Genomic DNA, 18,845 nt, shown 5'->3' with positions numbered 1-18,845 from the left:
TGTGGTTTTTCCACATCAGAGAAAGTGAAAGTAGAGAAACTAATATATTTCTCTCCTTCTTCCTCCTGATCTGTTTTGCTCTTACTTTAATTTCCCCTGTATCTGCTCACTTCTTTTCTTTTCTCTCCTTCTTTCACTTGTCCTGTTTTTAATTCTTATTCTTACAGAATCTTTAGTCCTGGTTGTTGTACTTGACACATGTTCCACCTCTGATGAGTCAGAAAGTTTCGTCCTCCAACATGGCTGCCGTTTCGCTTCTGGTGCTCTGACCTCACAGGAATTCCTCTGTGTGGTCAGGAGGGCGAGGTTTCGTGTCGGTGTGAAATTCACCACTGCAGCGTCACAAATTTCAACTTTGAACACACACACACACACACACACACACACACACACACACACACACACACATATTCATCATCGCTGAGCTGCTGCAGTTGTGACTTCAGGTTTTTTAAAACAGATTCCAGATTTTCACTCAGTAAAAAACTCACGATGATGCAGCAGGCGTTTCGCTGCCCGAGGCGTCCGCTGTGAGAGGAGTTAAGCGGTCAGACTCGGCTCAGGCTGGATGAATGGTGCGTTTGGTTCGTTGGCCGGGTCGGCCCGAGGGGCTGAGTCACGAGGAATCCAGATGACGGCAGGAAACGCGGCGTGACGCTCAGCATGCTGGGAGCCGGCAGGGCAGAACATTATGTTATATAGATGATCAACAGAAGACGAAGTCGCGCTGCAGAAAAGTTTGCTCCATCTGTTGTGTGTTTGCTGTGACCTCTGACCTTTGAACTCTGCACTGACGGATGCTGGTTACCCGGGAGCTGAAGCTGTTTCTGCTTTTAGACGTCGCGGCAGCAAAGAAGTTGTGTCCACGTTAGATTAATCCTGCATGTTACAAACATGTTAGACACCATTTTAAAAATGCTAAAGCTCCGCCGTTGGACACAAGACACAAGTTTGTTTTTATTTGAGAGTTGTGTCGACTTCAACATTTCAATGTAAAAAAAGTTTGCAGTAAAAATATAACAAAGTAAAAACAAAGAATGTTTGTGAAGGTTTCCAGCAGAAACAGATCAACATGATTATGTGAACATGTGTCCTGTTTGATCTGTTTTTAGTTTCTACCAACTCCTCAGAAAAAACTATATACAAATCTGTAGGTTCATCTGATGAACTCTGACAGCTCCGTCCATTCATTCATTCGTCCTCTTCCACTTATCTGAGATTGGGTATTTGTGGCCAGGAAGCTTCTCTGCAAGCTTGTTCCCAGGCCTGATGGGATGTGTAGTCCCTTCAGCGAGTTCTGGGTCTCCACGTAGTTGAACGTGCCCAGAAAACCTCTAATGGAAGGTGACCAGGAGGATTCTGATCATATGCCCGAACAACCTCAACTGGCTCCTTTGGATGTAAAGGAGCAGCGACTGCAAACTCTTCATCTGATCTCTAAGGCTGAGCCCAGAGACCTGACGGAGAAAATCTTTTTAGGTTGCTTGAATCCACAATATCATTCTGTCAGCTATTACCCAGAGTTCATGCCAATATGTGAGGGTCAGAACGTAGATTGGTTAATCTGTGTGTGTGTGTGTGTGTGTGTGCGTGTGCGTGTGTGTGTGTGTGACCTTTGGTCTAGTTTTCACCTGTTAATCATCTACCTCACGTTACGAGTGTGTGATTAGTAAAAGTGAAAGCGTCTCTGGGTGGTGCCTTTTCACTCGGGAGGTTTGTGAAGACGACAGGAGCAGCAGCAGAGAAAGAAAAGATGTTTTTTGAAATACAACTTAAGTTTCACACATTTGATTCTTTACAAAGATTTAATTTTTGATGACTCTTTTGGAAACATCTCAAGTTTTGTCCTGATGGTGGCGCTACAACAAGCGTCACACGGTCACTGGAATTATTATGAACAATTTTTGGTTGATTTTTCTTTGCAGCAAGAACATCTAGATTGTTTTTCCATGTGGTCCAACCCATTGAACTCTCAGGTTGTATCCTCTGCAGTTTTGTCGGAGTCACATGAATATTTGTTCCACGTATTGTCTCCAGGTCGTGACCTCTGACCTTTCACCTCCTCTTGTTTGGTTTTGTCAAAGTCCGTTACACAGGAAGTGAAGCTGATTCTCCTCCGTCTCTTTTAAATTCTCCACATTCCTCCAAAACCTGCAGGTTTGAGGAAACTTTGAATTTCAAGGCTTTGAAATGTATGTTTATTTTTCAAATTTAACCTATAAGGTTATAGTGTATAAGATCCTTATAAGAGACTTTAGTTGAAATCAGTTGTGTGTGTGTGTGTGTGTGTGTGTGTGTGTGTGTGTGTGTGTGTGTGTGTGTGTGTGTGTGTGTGTGTGTGTGTGTGTGTGTGTGTGTGTGTGTGTGTGTGTGTGTGTGTGTGTGTGTGTGTGTGTGTGTGTGTGTGTGTGTGCGCGGATGGACAGCAGGATCAAACAGGAAGTGCTGGCTGGACTCAGGCAGGAAGAACATCTTCACAACAAACTCTAATATTAGAGCTCAGATAGTCTCAGGATGTTTGGACGTCTGTGTGTGAGCGATGAGCTTGTAGAGAGACACACACACACACACACACAAAAAAACACAGGTCAGGTTAGGACGTTACATTGACTTCCATTCATTGTGGGCCTCAAACCTAAACCAGAACCTCAGAAACAAAGTTTAGTCTCGTTAGGACTGGACTGTGGTCTCATGAAGGTTTGTGTGTGTGTACAGGAAAACACACACACACACACACACACACACACACCGCCCTGTTTCCTCCAGTGCGACTCGTCCTCGCTGACACTCAGTCTTATGTTCCCTTAATGAGCTTCATGAAGAAGCTGCTGCCACGGTGTCCACATGAATTAGATGAAACAGAAGGAGCGTTTTCACGTGATCGTGTGTGTGTATGTGTGTATAATGTAATTTCACTTCCCACACTGCAGCATCTAGAAGTTTAGATTTGCCAAAAGTGATCTGAGCTCATTTAACTGAACCTCTGACTCTTGTATGTGGAGAATTTACTGAGGGAGACACAGATGCCTCTGTTTAACAGGAATGTTGATCAAACTAGAACATCGCTCACTAGAGTTCATCCGTCCACCAAAACCCAACTGTCTCATTTTGAAACCACATTTACATTCACCAGATCCAGATATTTGGATCTGCACCAAATCACACACACTCACAGATATCAAATCTAAATAAGTCAGTTTGTTAATCATGAACGATTCTGTGAATATAGTCCATAAGTCTGGACTGAAGTTGATTATCATTAAATTATTGCTGGATTTCACTTTGGCTCTTAAGTCACTAAAGTTACAATTCACTTTCTCATTTCTTTAAAATGAGCTGCAGGAAATGTTTCTCCACTTTCAAATGGAACCAAACAAGTAAAATCTAATTAATAAGGAATCAATGCAATAACATGAATTTAAATTAAAGTTAGAAGAAGGGAAGTCAACTCAAAGGGATTCAGATTTATTATTAGTCTTTCATAGTTATTTAAAACTTAATTATTTAAGTTTCCAGTTTTATCTTCAGTGTGAACAGAGAGGCTCCTTCAGCTCTCTCTCTCTCCAGTGTTTGTCTTTCTCTCTCGCCCTCCTCCCACTCCGCCCCTTATGCTAACGAGTTAGTGACATCAGCAGTGAAAGCGAGGGTTGTGATAGGCTGTTGGGAGGAGTGGCTGCTCCTGCTGGCGACCCCCTCCCCCCTGGACTGTGTCAGCCTGAAGGTGTTTTCAGTGTCTGAGCTGCTGCTGCTGCTCACAGGAGGACAAGCCCTCTCTCTCCTTCTCTACCTCCGTCTCTCTCTTTCTGTTTCCTGCACTTTGTCTCTGCAGCAGAGTCTTCTCCTCTTACTGGGCTGCAGTGTGTGTATGTGTGTGTGTTGACGGAGGGTGGGTGGAGGATCACTGGATGGAGGGAAGGTGTGACATCTGAGGACAATGACATAATGGATGGAGAGAACACAGGAGCATGATGCTGCGTCTGCTGAGCCAGCGATTCCTGCGACCACGCTGGTGAAACATACACACAGAGAAAGAGAGAGAGAGAGGGAGTCTGCAGCTCTTCTCCTATGTCTCTCGCCCTCTCCATCGCTCAGTCCTGGAAGTGTTGAAGAAGAGAATCGTCATCTTCCTCTGAGTTGAGCTCAAACTTGGATTATTTCTCTACAATATTTGAAGCTTTGGTGCTTTTGAAACTCAGGTTTGAATCATTTGAGATTATTTTATTCTCTTAAAAACTCATTTATTCATCTGTAAGCTGAGGTTTATTCTCCTGGATACAACTCAGTCCTGTTGGAAGCTTTTCTCTGCTGTGAAGAACTTATCACACAACAAGTCAAATTTATTTTCCTGGACAGAATCCTGTTGAAACTTGAGCTTTGTCCTGTTGCAGAGAAAACTAACACTCTGAGTTACGTTCAACTGGAAAGTGAAGTTTCTCTTCGATGCCTCTGTGGACTCGTCTCCTCTAAATCTCCCATCATCCTCTTTGGAGTTTCACCATGGAGCTTCAGAGCGCCACCAGCGGTCTCCCCGGTCCCCTTTCGCTCTCCCCTTCCTCAGACTACGCCGGCCCTCTGTCACCGTCACCGGGCGACCCCGGCCCATCTTTCGCTGCGAGCCCGGGCCGGTGTCCGAGCCCGAGTCTCAGCCCCATCAGGGGCCCCAGCCCGGGCCTTGGATTCTCTGCTCAGGCCGCCTTCAACTACAACCAGCTGGAGGGGAGGTTCAAACAGCTTCAAGGTAAGACAGGAGCTCCAGCCCTCAAAAATCTGTAAAAACATCTCCAAACAGCAAAGACACCATGAGGATGTGTTGGGGGAAGTTCCAGGTCGTGCACGTGCATCATGTCCGACTGTTAATTTGCATTTTCACACGTGGAATCATTCAGTCGCGGCTTCACCAGATGAAGTGACACAAAGCGAGGGAAGCAGGAGGGAAGAGCTCGAGTTTCTTGAAACAACTTCAGGGGGTCGAGAGTCGGAGAGGTTTCACTGAGCCGAACGAGAGCAGCAGCTTTTTAAAACAGAGAAAGTCTCTGAATATAAAGGGAGGAAATAAGAGTGAAGTTGACTGAGGAAACAAACCTGAAAGTTGCAGACAAACCGCAGCTTTATGTCCATGATATAAATCTGAATAAGCTTAAATTATGTAGTTATCTTCTTCTGATTAATCCTGAAGATGATCTGTAATGAGTTATAACAAACCTGAATATACAGTTAGAAAAGTTCTGTCGTACTCAAAGTTTAAGTGCTTTAAAAGAGTTAGTTTCATTTAAGTAGAAATTGATTTTAATTTATGTGAAATTGTGAAATCACAGCCTCAGTCTCTCTGTGGATGATTCAGCAGATCTGATCTTATCTAAGTATACTCGGTGTCAGAGCCGCACCCTGCTGCGCACACAGTCCAATGCAGAGGCTGCAGGGTACTTAGTGCCTTGCTGAAGGGCAGCAGGAGGCGACACCAGTGTTTTTTCTCATTCAACTCCCACACCCAGATTCTGTCAGATGGTTGTGATCTGACGCTCCAGTCACATGGACGCCTGTCGTTTTCAGTCTCTATGAGAAATGTCCTGTTGGTTTGTCACTTTTTATATCAATGAGGGAGTTATTCAAACACCCTGGGATTTTTAGATCGTTGGTGTGACTGCATTCATTAATAAAACTGACAATGGGAAAGTTTCATTTTCCATTAAATATTTAAACAGTTTTTTACATGTCTCATATAATACACAACATATGACCCATTCTTTTTTTAGACAGATTTTGAGATAAATAAAATAAAGATTTAAGTTGGTTGGTTGGTTGATCAGTCGGTTGGTTGGTTGGTTGATCGGTCGGTTGGTTGGTTGGTTGTTTGTTTGTTAGGTTTCCTTCACTTTTTGTCTGATGTGTTTTCAGTGGTTGTTTCATTCTTCACTGATCTTCTCTCTGTGTTGTTCTGTTAAACAAACTCTTCATATGTTACGTTGGTGTTTCTGTCACTTTGTTCTTCTTTGGAGCACAATGCAGTTGGACGTCTGTTTTTTATCATGATGTCTTCTGTTGTCTGACAATAGTTAAACCAGTGAGTCACAGCCGAGTCTCTGTTAGAGGAGATGATTTCATCATCTACTCATTTGACAGACTGGTGTCACAGAATGCTGTCACAGAATAACACGCCTAGTTTCTTAAGTCATTTCACATGTAATCACTATGTGTTTTGCACTATGTGTCATGATTGGACCACAAACCGTCCTGAAAGTGACACTCTCACCCAATCACATGAGATCATGATGCATTTTAATCTTTTTAATCTCTGTCACATTGTTGGAAAAACTCTCTTCAGAAACTTATTGCAACATTCACTAGATGAAAGTAGAGATGTCGACTGTTAATGGTTTATATTCATTCTTCAGAACATCTCAGTCGTTCCAGTAAATGTCCGTCACCATTAAAATGATTTAATACCAAAATGGTTTTCCTTGGAGAAACACTTCAGTGGCTGAATTTAGCTGAAGGTTAATGGATCCAGTTTTCTGATCGCAGCCTCGATGACGAGCTGAAGCCTTGAAACTCCCGGATCATCCTCCTCTCTGAAAGCGTCTCTCTGGCTCGAGGTCACGTGAAGGTGGATGCAGGAGGTTTTATAGAAGGAGAATTATCTTGCATGTTAGCTTTTGAGGATCATAAAGTTTGGTGATAAGATAAAGAAAGGTTTAATTATTGATCAGCCACATCCCAGCAAATGAAGCAATGTCTTATAAACCATAACACACCTTTTTCCATCTATATACCCAGTACCCAGTTTGTTACAGGTTAGGTTGTAGTGGTTTGTGAGGAACTTCCAGAGATAGTTTAATCGTTTCTATGGGTCTTTTGAGGTGGTAAAAATCATTGATTAGGTTTAACAATTGTGTTTTTTATAGTTTTCTGATCAACTACAAGGTTCTTGAGGACCTTTTAGGAGGTTCTACGGGTGTTCTGGATCTTAAGGTTGTTGAGAAGGTTCTACATGTAGTTGTGGATGTTCCTGTGGATAATAAAGCTCTAGAGATCGATTAGTAGATTGCGGGGTATTTGTCCGGTGCTAGGTCATTGAGAGGGTTCTACATTTGTTTTGGAAATATTCTGGTCAATGACGAGGTTCTAGAGGTTCTTCAGTAGTTCACTTTTTGTGGATCTACAGGTTTTAGTGCTCAAATGGGTCTTTTAGGGGGTTCAGGGGAGGTCTGAGAGTTTCTAGGTTTTATTGGTCTTACAGGAGGTTTATTTAGGGGATTTCATGGTTGTCTTGGTGATTTAGCAGTGATACTGTATGTTTCCTGCCACCATCACATCAAATGAAGGAGGTTCCTTTGGGAGAGAGTCTAACATTTCGAAACATTACTAACAGACTTTTGTTTAATTTGGGTAATTTGCTGCCATCTGTACAAATCAGAGAACTTCATCAAGAAGCCATCACTATGAAACCCAGACGGTCCCTTAATTCCCTTTCACTTCTCATCCAGGAAACCCTCAGATAAATAAAAAGGTCTGGGACGGGGTTTTATGACGTAAGTCGTTCAGCATTGAGTGGATATAAATTATCTGTTTGTCCCATGTGTGGCTCAGGTGGTTCAGAGCGGCACCTCACATCCTCAAATTCCCAGCGGGGCGATGAATACGGAAGCAGGCGGTGATTATGACACTGGGAGGACTGAAAGGAGATGAGGAGCAGGCTCTTCCACCTCATTAGGGGCAGTATTGAGTGAACGTCCTGGTTAAAAATCAAGCAATTATGGAGGCCGACAAGTCGACAAATTGCCAACTGAACTGACTCATGGGAGATTTTTTACACAGAGCAGGAGTCTGTTAGCAGTTGACTGATAAACGGCTCGAGGGAACAGTCAAGGATGATTTTCTTTACTTTTATTCTGGTTTAATGAGACATGAAGATGAGCTCACTCCACTGACTGACTCTGCTCAAAGGCACTTCGTCAGGCAGCTGTTGAACTGACGGCCTCTCAGTTAAAATCCCTCTGGACTACATTCCCCAGACTTCTGCAGATTTTTGGGAGAAAGGTCGAGAGCAAAAACAGCATTTCAGACAGACGTTATTATCCTTATAACGATCCTTATCGTTTGCCTCTGTAAGATCTGTCCATCAATACGAGCGTCTAACGCTTTATTTTGACGTTTGTGGTGGGTGGGGCTCGAAAAATTGATACATCATGAATTGATTGTTTTGTTAGAACCACACAAACCTTCCCCTGAGATCACAACACACACAAACACACGCCGCCATGCTAACAAAACAAAACCATCATCCCTCGCTGCTCCCAGCATCCCCCTCTCTCCTCTGTTGTCCCGAGCCAGCCAATCAGAGGACGTCTCGGTGGTTTGGGAGCCTCTGAGCTGTGTGTGTGTGGATTAACGTGGGCGTGTCTAACATGGTCTGGATGGAACAAAAATATCCCAGCCTCTCTCTCTCTTACTGTCTAAAAGGTGTTCTTCTTCCCCCCTCCTCCTCCTCCTCCTCTTCTCCTCTTTCTCCTCCTCCTTCACCTCATCAATGTTTCATGAGCTTCAGCCGAGCGTCTGTTACTGCCCCGATCACCCTCCCGCCTTTCCTTTCTTCCTCCCTCCCTCCCCCCGTCCATCCTCTTAGTGAAATTAAAGGAAGCTTCTTCTGTCTCGACCCGATAAAGCTCACACAAAGGTGGGATGATAAATCACTCGTCCTCCGTCGTCACGGTCAAGTTCTGCTCAGGAGACGCCTGTGATTCGTCGTTTAGTGTCTGATACAATCTCATGATGCACTTATCACCAAATTATCATATAAATAGTAGAATTATAATGATATTTAAATGTAAAAGGATTTTATCATTTGTTTATAAACCAGCCTCCAATCATGGGTGTCCACAAACATTAGCCTATATATAATAATAATGGGTTTATAACACAACGTCAGTTAAGCAACTTCAGGAAACAAACAAAGTTGCTGAGAGGCTGAAGGTCGGGTTGATTGATTATTAATTTAATTGATTATTAAAATATTTGCTGTTTACTTCTTACAGCTCTGAACTTCTTGAGGCCACAGCTGTCGACCATCTCGATGTGATCTTCCTCTTTCTCTCTGATGGCAGCATGAAAAATATGTTTACGTTACGTTTCTCTAAATGAGGGCGTGTTTCCTGCAAAGTTTTTCATGGTTATTTAAAAAAAAAAAATGTCTCAGACATTTCCTGAAAAGACGAAAAGTCTGGAAACGATTCAGAAAGTTTCACCTGAGGTCGAGTCCGGTTCAGTTACACACAGACAGGGAGAGAGAGGGAGGGAGGGAGGCGGATAATAGAGACATTGTTGAGTGTTTGGGCAGAAAGTGACATGAGTGAGTGTTCGAGGAAGAAGCTGTGTGTTTTCAGAGTGTGTGACAGTCTGAGGAAGAACAGTGTGTGTGACAGGGAAACCACTCTCCTTGTGTCCGTGTGTGTGTGTGTGTGTGTGAGACCACGTCGTCTCGTTGGATGAAAGGACCCTTTGATTGGAACGCTCCACTGAGCATGCTCACAACAGCAGAGAGGGGGTGGGCCTAAGTTAGGCCAGAGAGAGAGAGATATCATGAAATAAAAACATGATAACATGTATGTGTGTGTGTGTCAGCTGACGGCCTGAACCCTGTGACTCTGACAGACACTTAATAGAAGATGATGGACGTGTGTGTCGTTGTGACGGCGTTTCATTAACATGACGGTGACAGAGAGCGTCGATCTTCTCAGAGCTCAGGAATGTGACGTTCACACGGTGACGAAAAGTAAAGAGGACGAAATGATTTAAATCACCAGAGGTTTTGTTACAGCAGGCTGCAAACACAAACACACACACACACACACACACACACACACACACACACACACACACACACACATTGACACACATATTAACGCACAAACACATATTAACCAACATTAACACAAACTTTTAACACGTTGACACACACACTTAACACACATGAACGCACTAAGACGCATATTAATACAGACAATAACACACTTCAACATACATTAACAATCATTAGCATGCGCAGCAACACTCACAAACACACATTAATACAAACAAACTGAAACTTCTCAAATCATTTTAGTCCACATACGATGTTCTGGTTTTAAAACTCCTCACTGTTGCTATAGTTCCCTTCAAGAGACCGGAGCTCAAAGTGTTAGAGACGGAGACTGAAAACATTTTACAGTAATTACACTCATTGTGAGTCTCTGAATAGAATATGTCTCCTTTAATTTGTCGTTGGAGTCGTGATGTTCTCCTCCACGTGTCAAACTTTGCTCCTCGTCTACTACTCAACATATTTTTAGCTTTTCAGCGACGTCTAATTTCTGAAACAGTTTAATGAAAATAATGAACTTGTAATTTGAAACTAAAGACGTGAGACTGAACTGGACTGAACCCAGTGAACAGGACGTATGTTTTCAGTCAGTTGAACAGTCTGATCATCAGTCAGTCAGTGTTCAGCTCTCAATGCTCCTCTGTTCCTCAATGTGTGTGTGTGTGTGTGTGTGTGTGTGTGTGTGTGTGTGTGTGTGTGTGTGTGTGTGTGTGTGTGTGTGTGTGTGTGTGTGTGTGTGTGTGTGTGTGTGTGTGTGTGTGTGTGTGTGTGTGTGTGTGTGTGTGTGTGTGTGTGTCACACAATGTCTCGTTCACGTCCAGTCAGAGGTCAGTGTGATTGGCTGAGGGTCTGACAGGCTCAGTATTGTGTGGTGTGATTGGCTGACAGGATCTCGTGCTGTGTGTCTGCAGCATGTGGAGCTTCAGCTTCTCACTCAGCAGAAACAAGACGTCACTCAGAGGAAGTGTGTCCACACTCTGTCTCCTCGTTATTCAATATCCCAATTCACCACAGAGCTAATGATGAAGCTAACGCTAAGCATAGTGTTAAACTGGGAGAAAGTAGGTCCAACGTCTATGAACACATGAGGCTTTTTACCTCAGTGACACACACACGATCGTATAACCTTATTAAAATACACACTTCCAGTTTTGCACTTCCAGGATTCCAGCATTCCTGATCTCCCACAGGATGAGCAGGGAGGCCGCGAATATTACCATTACTGTGTGTGTGTGTGTGTGTGTGTTTAGTTAATGTCATGCGATCCACCATGAATGGCCCAGAAGTGGGTTGGATTTGGAAACACACCAAAGACATGGGAGAGTGAACACATTTGTGTGTGTGTGTGTGTGTGTGTGTGTGTGTGTGTGTGTGTGTGTGTGTGTGTGTGTGTGTGTGTGTGTGTGTGTGTGTGTGTGTGTGTGTGTGTGTGTGTGTGTGTGGTTGTGTGTGTCTATAGTGGAAACAGATGTTTGATATGTTTGCTCTGTGTAACTCTCTGACACACAAAGTCTCAACTGAGGCTTCAACCGGCCATTATTGTCATTATTGATTGAGCTGTTGAATTCTGTTTTCAATCAATTTTTCATTCCATGACGTATTTTCTGAAAGTCTGTCACAACTTCAGAGTAAAACACATCTGCAAATATCTTGCTCAGTTCAACCAAAATTCAAAATACCCCAAAATATTGATTCAGAACTGATGTATGACAAAGAAGGAAACTCTTCATTTTGAGGCTGAAATCACAGATTCTTTGACTTTGTTTCACAGATGTTACTTGAAAAATAATGAAAACTATCAACTGTCTTCACCTGAAGGATTTGTGTGAAGTTTGTGTGTGTGTCTGCTTCCCTGTGCACATTACTGCTAACACAGAGGTAGCATGTAGCTGTTTTCTGACATGAAAATAGTGTCTGGGCCTTTTCTTCTACGTGTACGGCTCCTGAGATATTTGTATTGTTACAGTTTCACGTCCGTCACGTGTTAGAAACCTCATCAACACGTCCACTCGCTCACTGTGAAGTTTCCAGACATTTTAGTTGTAGGCTGCAGTAAAAGTTCCAGAAAATGTCCAGAGACACTGACTCAGACGTTTGTTCAGGAACATGTGTGTTCTTCAGTTCAGGTCTGAAAACCGCTTACAGTTACTATTAGATGAGAAATGAAACAGTAAGAGTCCTCAGACATATCCTGAAAATCCCTCACCAACACACACATACACACACACACACACACACACACACACACACACACACACACACACACACACACACACACACACACACACACACACACACACACACAGAATAGATGTGAAGGTGTCAGTTCTGTCTGGACGATTCCAAATTAAAGATTTATTTCTGACCTAAATCACATTGACGCACACTGTCTGGACTGTGTGTGTGTGTGGTTGTGTGTCTGTGTGTGTGTGTGATTGTGCAGTCCTCACTCAGGGGAACACAGCTGTGGGTTGATGTCAGTTTTTTTTTTTTTTTTGCTGTGACTTGAACCTCCTAGGCTTAGTTTAAGCCCCGCCTCCTCCGACCTGCCGACCCTGACCTTAACGTCAGAGAGAAGCTGATTGGTGGAGCTGGCGAGGTTTGGAGGAACTTGGCCTGAAGGCAAAACTCAGGACAGAAACATTATTTACTGTTTGGTTAAAAAAATCTAATCTGTTCACAATAATTTCCTTTTCTTTTCTTTCCTTCCTTTTCCATTTTTCCCGTTTTTCTTTTTATTCTTTTTTACCTTTTCTTACCTTCTCAGTTGTTTTGTACCTTCTTTCCTCTTTTGTTGTCGAATTTCCTTTGTTTGCTTGGTCCTTCCTCTCCTCGTTGTCACTTTCCTTTTCCTTTCCTTTTATTCTTTTATTCATTTCCTCTTTCATTCACAGTTTCTTCTTCTCTTCTTTCTTCTACTTTTCAATTCTGTGGAACAAAATACAATTTCCTAACAAATTATTTTATGAATTTATATTTTATCAGCATTAACAGCAACGAGTTTGTGTGTAGGTAGGTGTGTGTGTTTGTGTGTGTTTGTGTGTGTATTGAAAGTCTTTGTGAATTCTTGTCATAACACAACGTTGACATTACAATGAGGCTGATACATTCACACAATGATACAAGCCGTGATGAACCTCACATGATGCTCAGGCTGTGTGTTTGTGTGTGTGTTTGTGTGTGTGTGATGCTCATTTAAAATGGGCGGAGACATTGATTTTTCATCCCCATAGAGACAAGCAAGGCCGTGTGTGTGTGTGTGTGTGTGTGTGTGTGTGTGTGTGTGTGTGTGTGTGTGTGTGTGTGTGTGTGTGTGTGTGTGTGTGTGTGTGTGTGTGTGTGTGTGTGTGTGTGTGTGTGTGTGTGTCCCCCCTTAGGCTCAGGTTAAGGTCATCCTCTAATTATGTGTGTGTGTGTGCACATGTGTGTTATTGACTCACGCGGAGACAACACTGTGTCCTCTGGAAACACACACACACACACACAATGCTGTGTCTCGTACATTCAGCAGTATCTGTAAATCTATAAAGGTAATTGAAGCCACTGACATTGAGTTCTGCTTAGCTGTGTGTGTGGTGTGCGTGCATTATTTAGCTTAGCTTAGCACTCACAGGTCAGACCAGTGCTAACACTCACCTGAAATGACTCCTGCTGGTATAAATCCCTGCTGTTCATTAATCTGCCCGGTTACAATTAATTAAAGGACGGAAAAAAAGATAAAGAATAAAACTGTTTCCTGTTGGTTTTTTTTGTTTTTTGTTTGAGTCAATAACAAAGTCCCGACTGTAACTTCACCAAACGAGTCTCGTCTCTAAACTGATGTTCTGTAAAAACAACTGTACTGGAAATACAAAGCAGAGGAACTGATTAACAAACTGATAAACTGATATATTGACTTATCGCAGAGAAACTGTTTCTGTATTTAAGTTTCAGACAAAATGACCAAAAATATATTTCAGTTTGTCCAACAGAGATAATTTTTACCTCCGACAAAGAGGTTATGTTTTAACCCCTGAAAGTTTTTTGTGTTTACTGGATTACATAAAAACTACTGGATGTGTTTCCACGAACTCAGTGAAAAGATGTGTTTATAGCACAAGAAAGAACTCATTACATTTTCTTTGAATCTTTTTCTTAAACCTTTTGAGATTGGACGTTTTGTTGATTTCCCAGGGAATAATTCATAGATTTTGTTTTAAAAATTAGACGTATATAGAGGTCTGATTTCTATGGGTGTAATTTGGTGCAGCTTGACTGGACGTGAGGGACTGTTGGGTCTCGGTGGAAGTTTGAGCTCCACTGAGCGATGTTCTCGTTAAACCCATTTCCTGTTTGGCTGTTGTAAAGCAGACGATTGGCCCGTAGGGAGGAGGAGGCGGCAGGATGTGTGTCACGCAGCCGCCGCCATCTTTGGCATCATGGTCCCTTTATGACATCTCTCTTAATGCCAATTATAATTAATTATAACCAATAACACCAAATCTGATGCCAGTATTTGGGAGTCGTGTCCAGGGGCTTTTTACTGATAGAAACAGATACAGAAAAACAACCAGTAGAAGCAATATGGTCAATAACTGGAACTGTCTTTATACAGCGCTCATCCTTCAGCTCTTCATTATGTCGAGCCAAAACAGATGTGTACGTGTACATGACACATGAGTCGAGATCTCCTCCTGCTGCAGCTGCTTCTTTGAATATAGAAAGAAGAAGTGATTTACACACACACACTCGCGGTTCAGCTCCAACACACACACATACAAAACGAACGTTTATTCTATGGGTGTAGTCGAGCAGTTTTTGTGTGTGTGTGAGAGTCTCTTTTCCTGCTGGGACGAGCAGCTGCTTCATTTTCTGTTCAGGAAGGGGAAGCCCCAACACTCACACACACACACTAAGAAGACCAAATACCATGAAGTGGACACACACCCCTGCGTACAATAGGAAGCATGAAGATGGAGATAAGACGCACGCACGCACGCACGCGCACAGAGTAAAGTACAGTATGTGCTGAAACAAATGACCGGTGCTGTGGATCATCTGATGAGGATGTTTCTAAACTCTGAAACACCTCTGCCTGTTTTTAAAAGTTTGACTCTTCAGCAGCGACTGACACAGATGAGAAATATTAGATTAAACTGACTGCACCTTTTTAAAAACATCTGATTCTACTTTTGAAATGTATTAATGATCAGATCTGATCTTTCACATTCCGTCACTGCAGCCAGAATGATCTCACTTGTGTGTGTGTGTACGAGCACGTAGGGTGGATGTAAAATCAAGGATTTAAACAGACTCCTCCACACGCCCCTCTGTAATCAGCTCACTGTCGTGTGTAGTGTTCCTGGCTCCGTCCAGTCGTCCCTGTTGCTTCTGACCGCTCGCAGACACCGTGACGTCTCCTCCACATATTTACTGCAGCTTCACTTTGATATCAGACATTCTCCAGTGTGTTTGTGCTGAGTGATAAAGAAACTGAAGGCCAGTCAACAGTGAAGCTATTGTCCTGCTACACACACACACAGGCACACACTCTGAAGGTCATGAGTTTATATGAATGTTTGTGTGCATGTATATTACAGGCAGGGTTTCTTATCAGTTGTGTGTGTGTGTGTACGTTTGTGTGGGTCTCAGTCTTGTTTCCTTCCAGGGGTCAAACAAAGTCTATTCTTATTTTCTGAGGTCACCATGTGCACACCTCTGTTTGTTGATAGTTTTGTTTGCGTTTCTCTTTATCCCGTGTTCTGTGATGACTTATCTCTCTCTCTTTCTCCCCGTGTCTCTCGTCCAGATGAGCGTGAGGCGGTGCAGAAGAAGACATTCGTGAAATGGGTGAACTCACACTTGTCCAGAGTCTCCTGTCGCATCACCGACCTCTACATGGACCTGAGGGACGGACGCATGCTCATCAAGCTGCTGGAGGTCCTGTCAGGAGAGAGACTGGTGGGTCACGTCGCTGTCAGGGCTTTTATTGTGAAAGAGGAGCAGGAGAAATGAAATGAGCTTCAGACTCTAATCATCTTTCTTTTGTCCCTTTCTGATTCTTACTGGTGATTTTACATGTTGTTCTGTTGTCGGGGGAAGTCCAAATATTCTCTTTATATATTAAATATTCTTTTTTTTGTCTTGACATCAATATGTAATAAATGAACGTGGTCCCAGTCTGAGACAACGGGAGCACAAGGTTTATTATGCACATTAACAAATGAAATGTGCATCTTTTTATGAGCTCTGTGATTCATCTTCTTAAGAGCTCTGTAATAAATGAGTCATTTTAAATCAAGTTAAACGTGCAAAGAAAATCGAATCACTTTTATTTACCAGGACAAACTGGAAGAGCTGATTTTTAGATGATTCTTCGCTCCATACAAATTATTTAGTTTGTATTATTTTCAGCGGCAAAAGCAAAAAAGAAATCAGTGTTTCTCTAAACTTTAGAACAGATTTAATGAAAGTAATTTTAACTCTGTTCAGCTCACACACGATGTAACAAGTTTACAATTAGAGTAATAAATTCTCTCTGATAATTGGCGATTAATGTAAAGTTCTGTCGTAGATTCACGGTGGTCCTGTTGGTCGTTGTGGTTTAGAGAGATGCAGTTACTGCCAGTCTCCCGTCACCATGGCAACAGGAATCTATTATCCTTCGTGTCTCTAAACGTCTTCTTGTTGTCTTCTCCTCGTTCACGCTCTCTCTCTCATTCTGTCAAACCAAGAGACATAAACTCAGACGCACTCGGTCAGAACGACCCGGTGTGACCCTGCCTTCCAGAGCCATGAGCCAAACTCTCTTCTTCTTCTCTTTCCTCTCCCTCTTTTCTTCTTCTTGGCCCGTCTTTCCCGTCTCTTCCAATCTGACCTCCTCTCTCTCCATGGCGCTGTCATCCGGTCTTCTCACAACCTGTCAGACGCACACAGGGAGAAAACACAACTGCACAGTCAGTCAGGAAGTGTAATACACTACGTCTTTTTTCTGATATTATTATGTTTTAATTACAGTTCTGTGAGTCCTGGTTTGGGCAGAGAGTTAAAGAAGAGAAGACAAAATGAGAGAGAGCTGAAATAAAGGGCAGAGGGATGGTGAAGTGTTGAGCAGGATGGATGGAGGCAGTAACAGTGTGTGTGTGGGGGGGGGCAGTTGAGAGTTGTGAAGGAAGTCATTGAGGAAGTTTGAGGCTTCACACGGAGCCAAGACGCCTCCAGAAGCAGCAGAGGAATCTGATCTGAGAGCGAGAGGCTGAATTACACTGAACAACAGGGGGCGTCCTTCATTGTTCTGTCCATCATTTATATCCGTTATAGAATGAGTGAAACTAAAACTTTGATGCTTAGTAAATACATTTTGTCTGACTTGAACCAACCAGATCCTGAATGAACCAATCACTGTGATGTTTGTGTGTCTGTGTGAGGAAAAGCAAAGAGAGTTGTGTTATTGTCGGACAACGTCCTGATCGTAGTGATGATGACGATGAGATCAGAGTTGGACAGTGAACATGTTGCTTTGACAACCTGCAGGATGTAACATCGCTGACAGCTCAGACATTTATTTTATTTTAGTCATTTATCATCACTGTGGTTTGTTTTAATTATATTTCAGGATTTAAACAACCTCATCTCCAACATGTCGATGTCGAGGACTCGACTCTCAACAAGATGCTGAGTCATTAAAAACAGACAGCAGAGCTCAAACTCATCACATCCTGCTCCTCCTTTTATAAAATCAACCAAAGATCCATTAGTTTCTTTGTAATTTTTCTATAACTTATGATTCTTGGCTTTGATTAACATGCACATACATTTATGGTTTTGCGAAATATTTATTGCTTGAAACATTCCTGTGTTGAGATGAAATCCTTTGAGAATATGATTTGTATAAATAATGTCCAGTTGAAGAAAATCTATGAAAACACAAAGTGTGGGTTTTGAAATCACTCAGCTGTGTCTGCAGCTGTTTTCTTCTTCCTGGTGTTTATACGACAGCATGAAGCTGTTCACGGCCTCTGGGTTTGTGAGGGTCGTAAATAAACTGGAGTTCTGTTTTTGTTTCAGCCCAAACCCACCAAGGGTCGGATGCGGATCCACTGTCTGGAGAACGTGGACAAGGCTCTGCAGTTCCTGAAGGAGCAGAGGGTCCACCTGGAGAACATGGGCTCCCACGACATCGTAGACGGAAACCACCGCCTCACCCTGGGCCTCATCTGGACCATCATCCTCCGCTTCCAGGTACGAGGCCGCCGCGCACGTTCACATCCCAACAGGAGGGGCTTTCAATCCAGGAACATCAGAAAACTGCACCGGTGGTGTGGGTCATGTGATCCATTGTCAGGTGCATTGAACCGTGTTGCATCCCATCACATGGTGTTAAGGCTCATTTATTATCAGTATCTTGTTTATCTGGCCGTCAGTAAATCAATCACCTGGAGCCAAGATTCTCATTCACTATTTTGCTTCACATATTCTTAAATAAATCCACTGTTGAAGATTAATTTAATCAAATGTGGCATCTTCAGGGAAAATGTGTTCCCTTTGTTTTAAAGAGTAAAAGTTGGATTTTGCATCATTTCTTTAGGCCTCATTAAAACACTACCGTCCGAGAAGAACAGACGTGTGTCATAGATTTTACTGTATGTCGATGTCGTGTCACCGGGTGATGATGTCATCATTAAGGACAGTGAACAGTTGGTTGAAATGGGTGAAAAGGATTTAGATTTTATAAGAGGATTAAAAAAACTCTTTTTAGTGGTTTTAAATCCAGCGGCGGAGGAACCAGGGTGAAATGGAGCCGAGTGACAGAAGGACTACAGTGTGTGTGTTTGTGTGTCTCATGTGTGTGTTTGTGTGTGTCTCATGTGTGTGTGTCTCATGTGTGTTCGCCGTGTTGATGCCGATTTGCGGCTCACATTTGATTCACGCTTCAGTCAGACTGAAACCGATGGATGTTGACCGATGAAGGTGAGACGTGCTCTTCTGTCTTTGTGAGGATCAGGACAAC

At 42.8% G+C, this 18,845-nt stretch overlaps 1 protein-coding gene across 5 annotated transcripts in view; it reads left to right on the top strand.

Moving 5' to 3' along the window:
* LOC117776029 (spectrin beta chain, non-erythrocytic 1-like) overlaps positions 1-18,845 on the top strand; it is a 78,745-nt gene that overhangs the window by 30,863 nt on the left and 29,037 nt on the right. For 2 of the 5 annotated variants that reach the window (XM_034609707.1, XM_034609705.1), the window contains exons 1-3: positions 3,823-4,738; positions 15,645-15,796; positions 17,903-18,076. In XM_034609707.1, the coding sequence (XP_034465598.1) occupies positions 4,498-4,738; positions 15,645-15,796; positions 17,903-18,076 (567 nt within the window). In that variant the 5' untranslated portion in view covers positions 3,823-4,497. Of the gene's footprint in view, positions 1-3,820; positions 4,739-15,644; positions 15,797-17,902; positions 18,077-18,845 lie in introns of those variants that run through there. The other 3 variants (XM_034609708.1, XM_034609709.1, XM_034609710.1) reach the window with 2 other exon arrangements.

Source organism: Hippoglossus hippoglossus, chromosome 15 (genome assembly GCF_009819705.1).
Source record: "Hippoglossus hippoglossus isolate fHipHip1 chromosome 15, fHipHip1.pri, whole genome shotgun sequence".
Lineage (NCBI taxonomy): Eukaryota > Metazoa > Chordata > Actinopteri > Pleuronectiformes > Pleuronectidae > Hippoglossus > Hippoglossus hippoglossus.
Note: the sequence above shows the minus strand (reverse complement) of the source record. Positions and strands in the feature narration are given on the sequence as shown.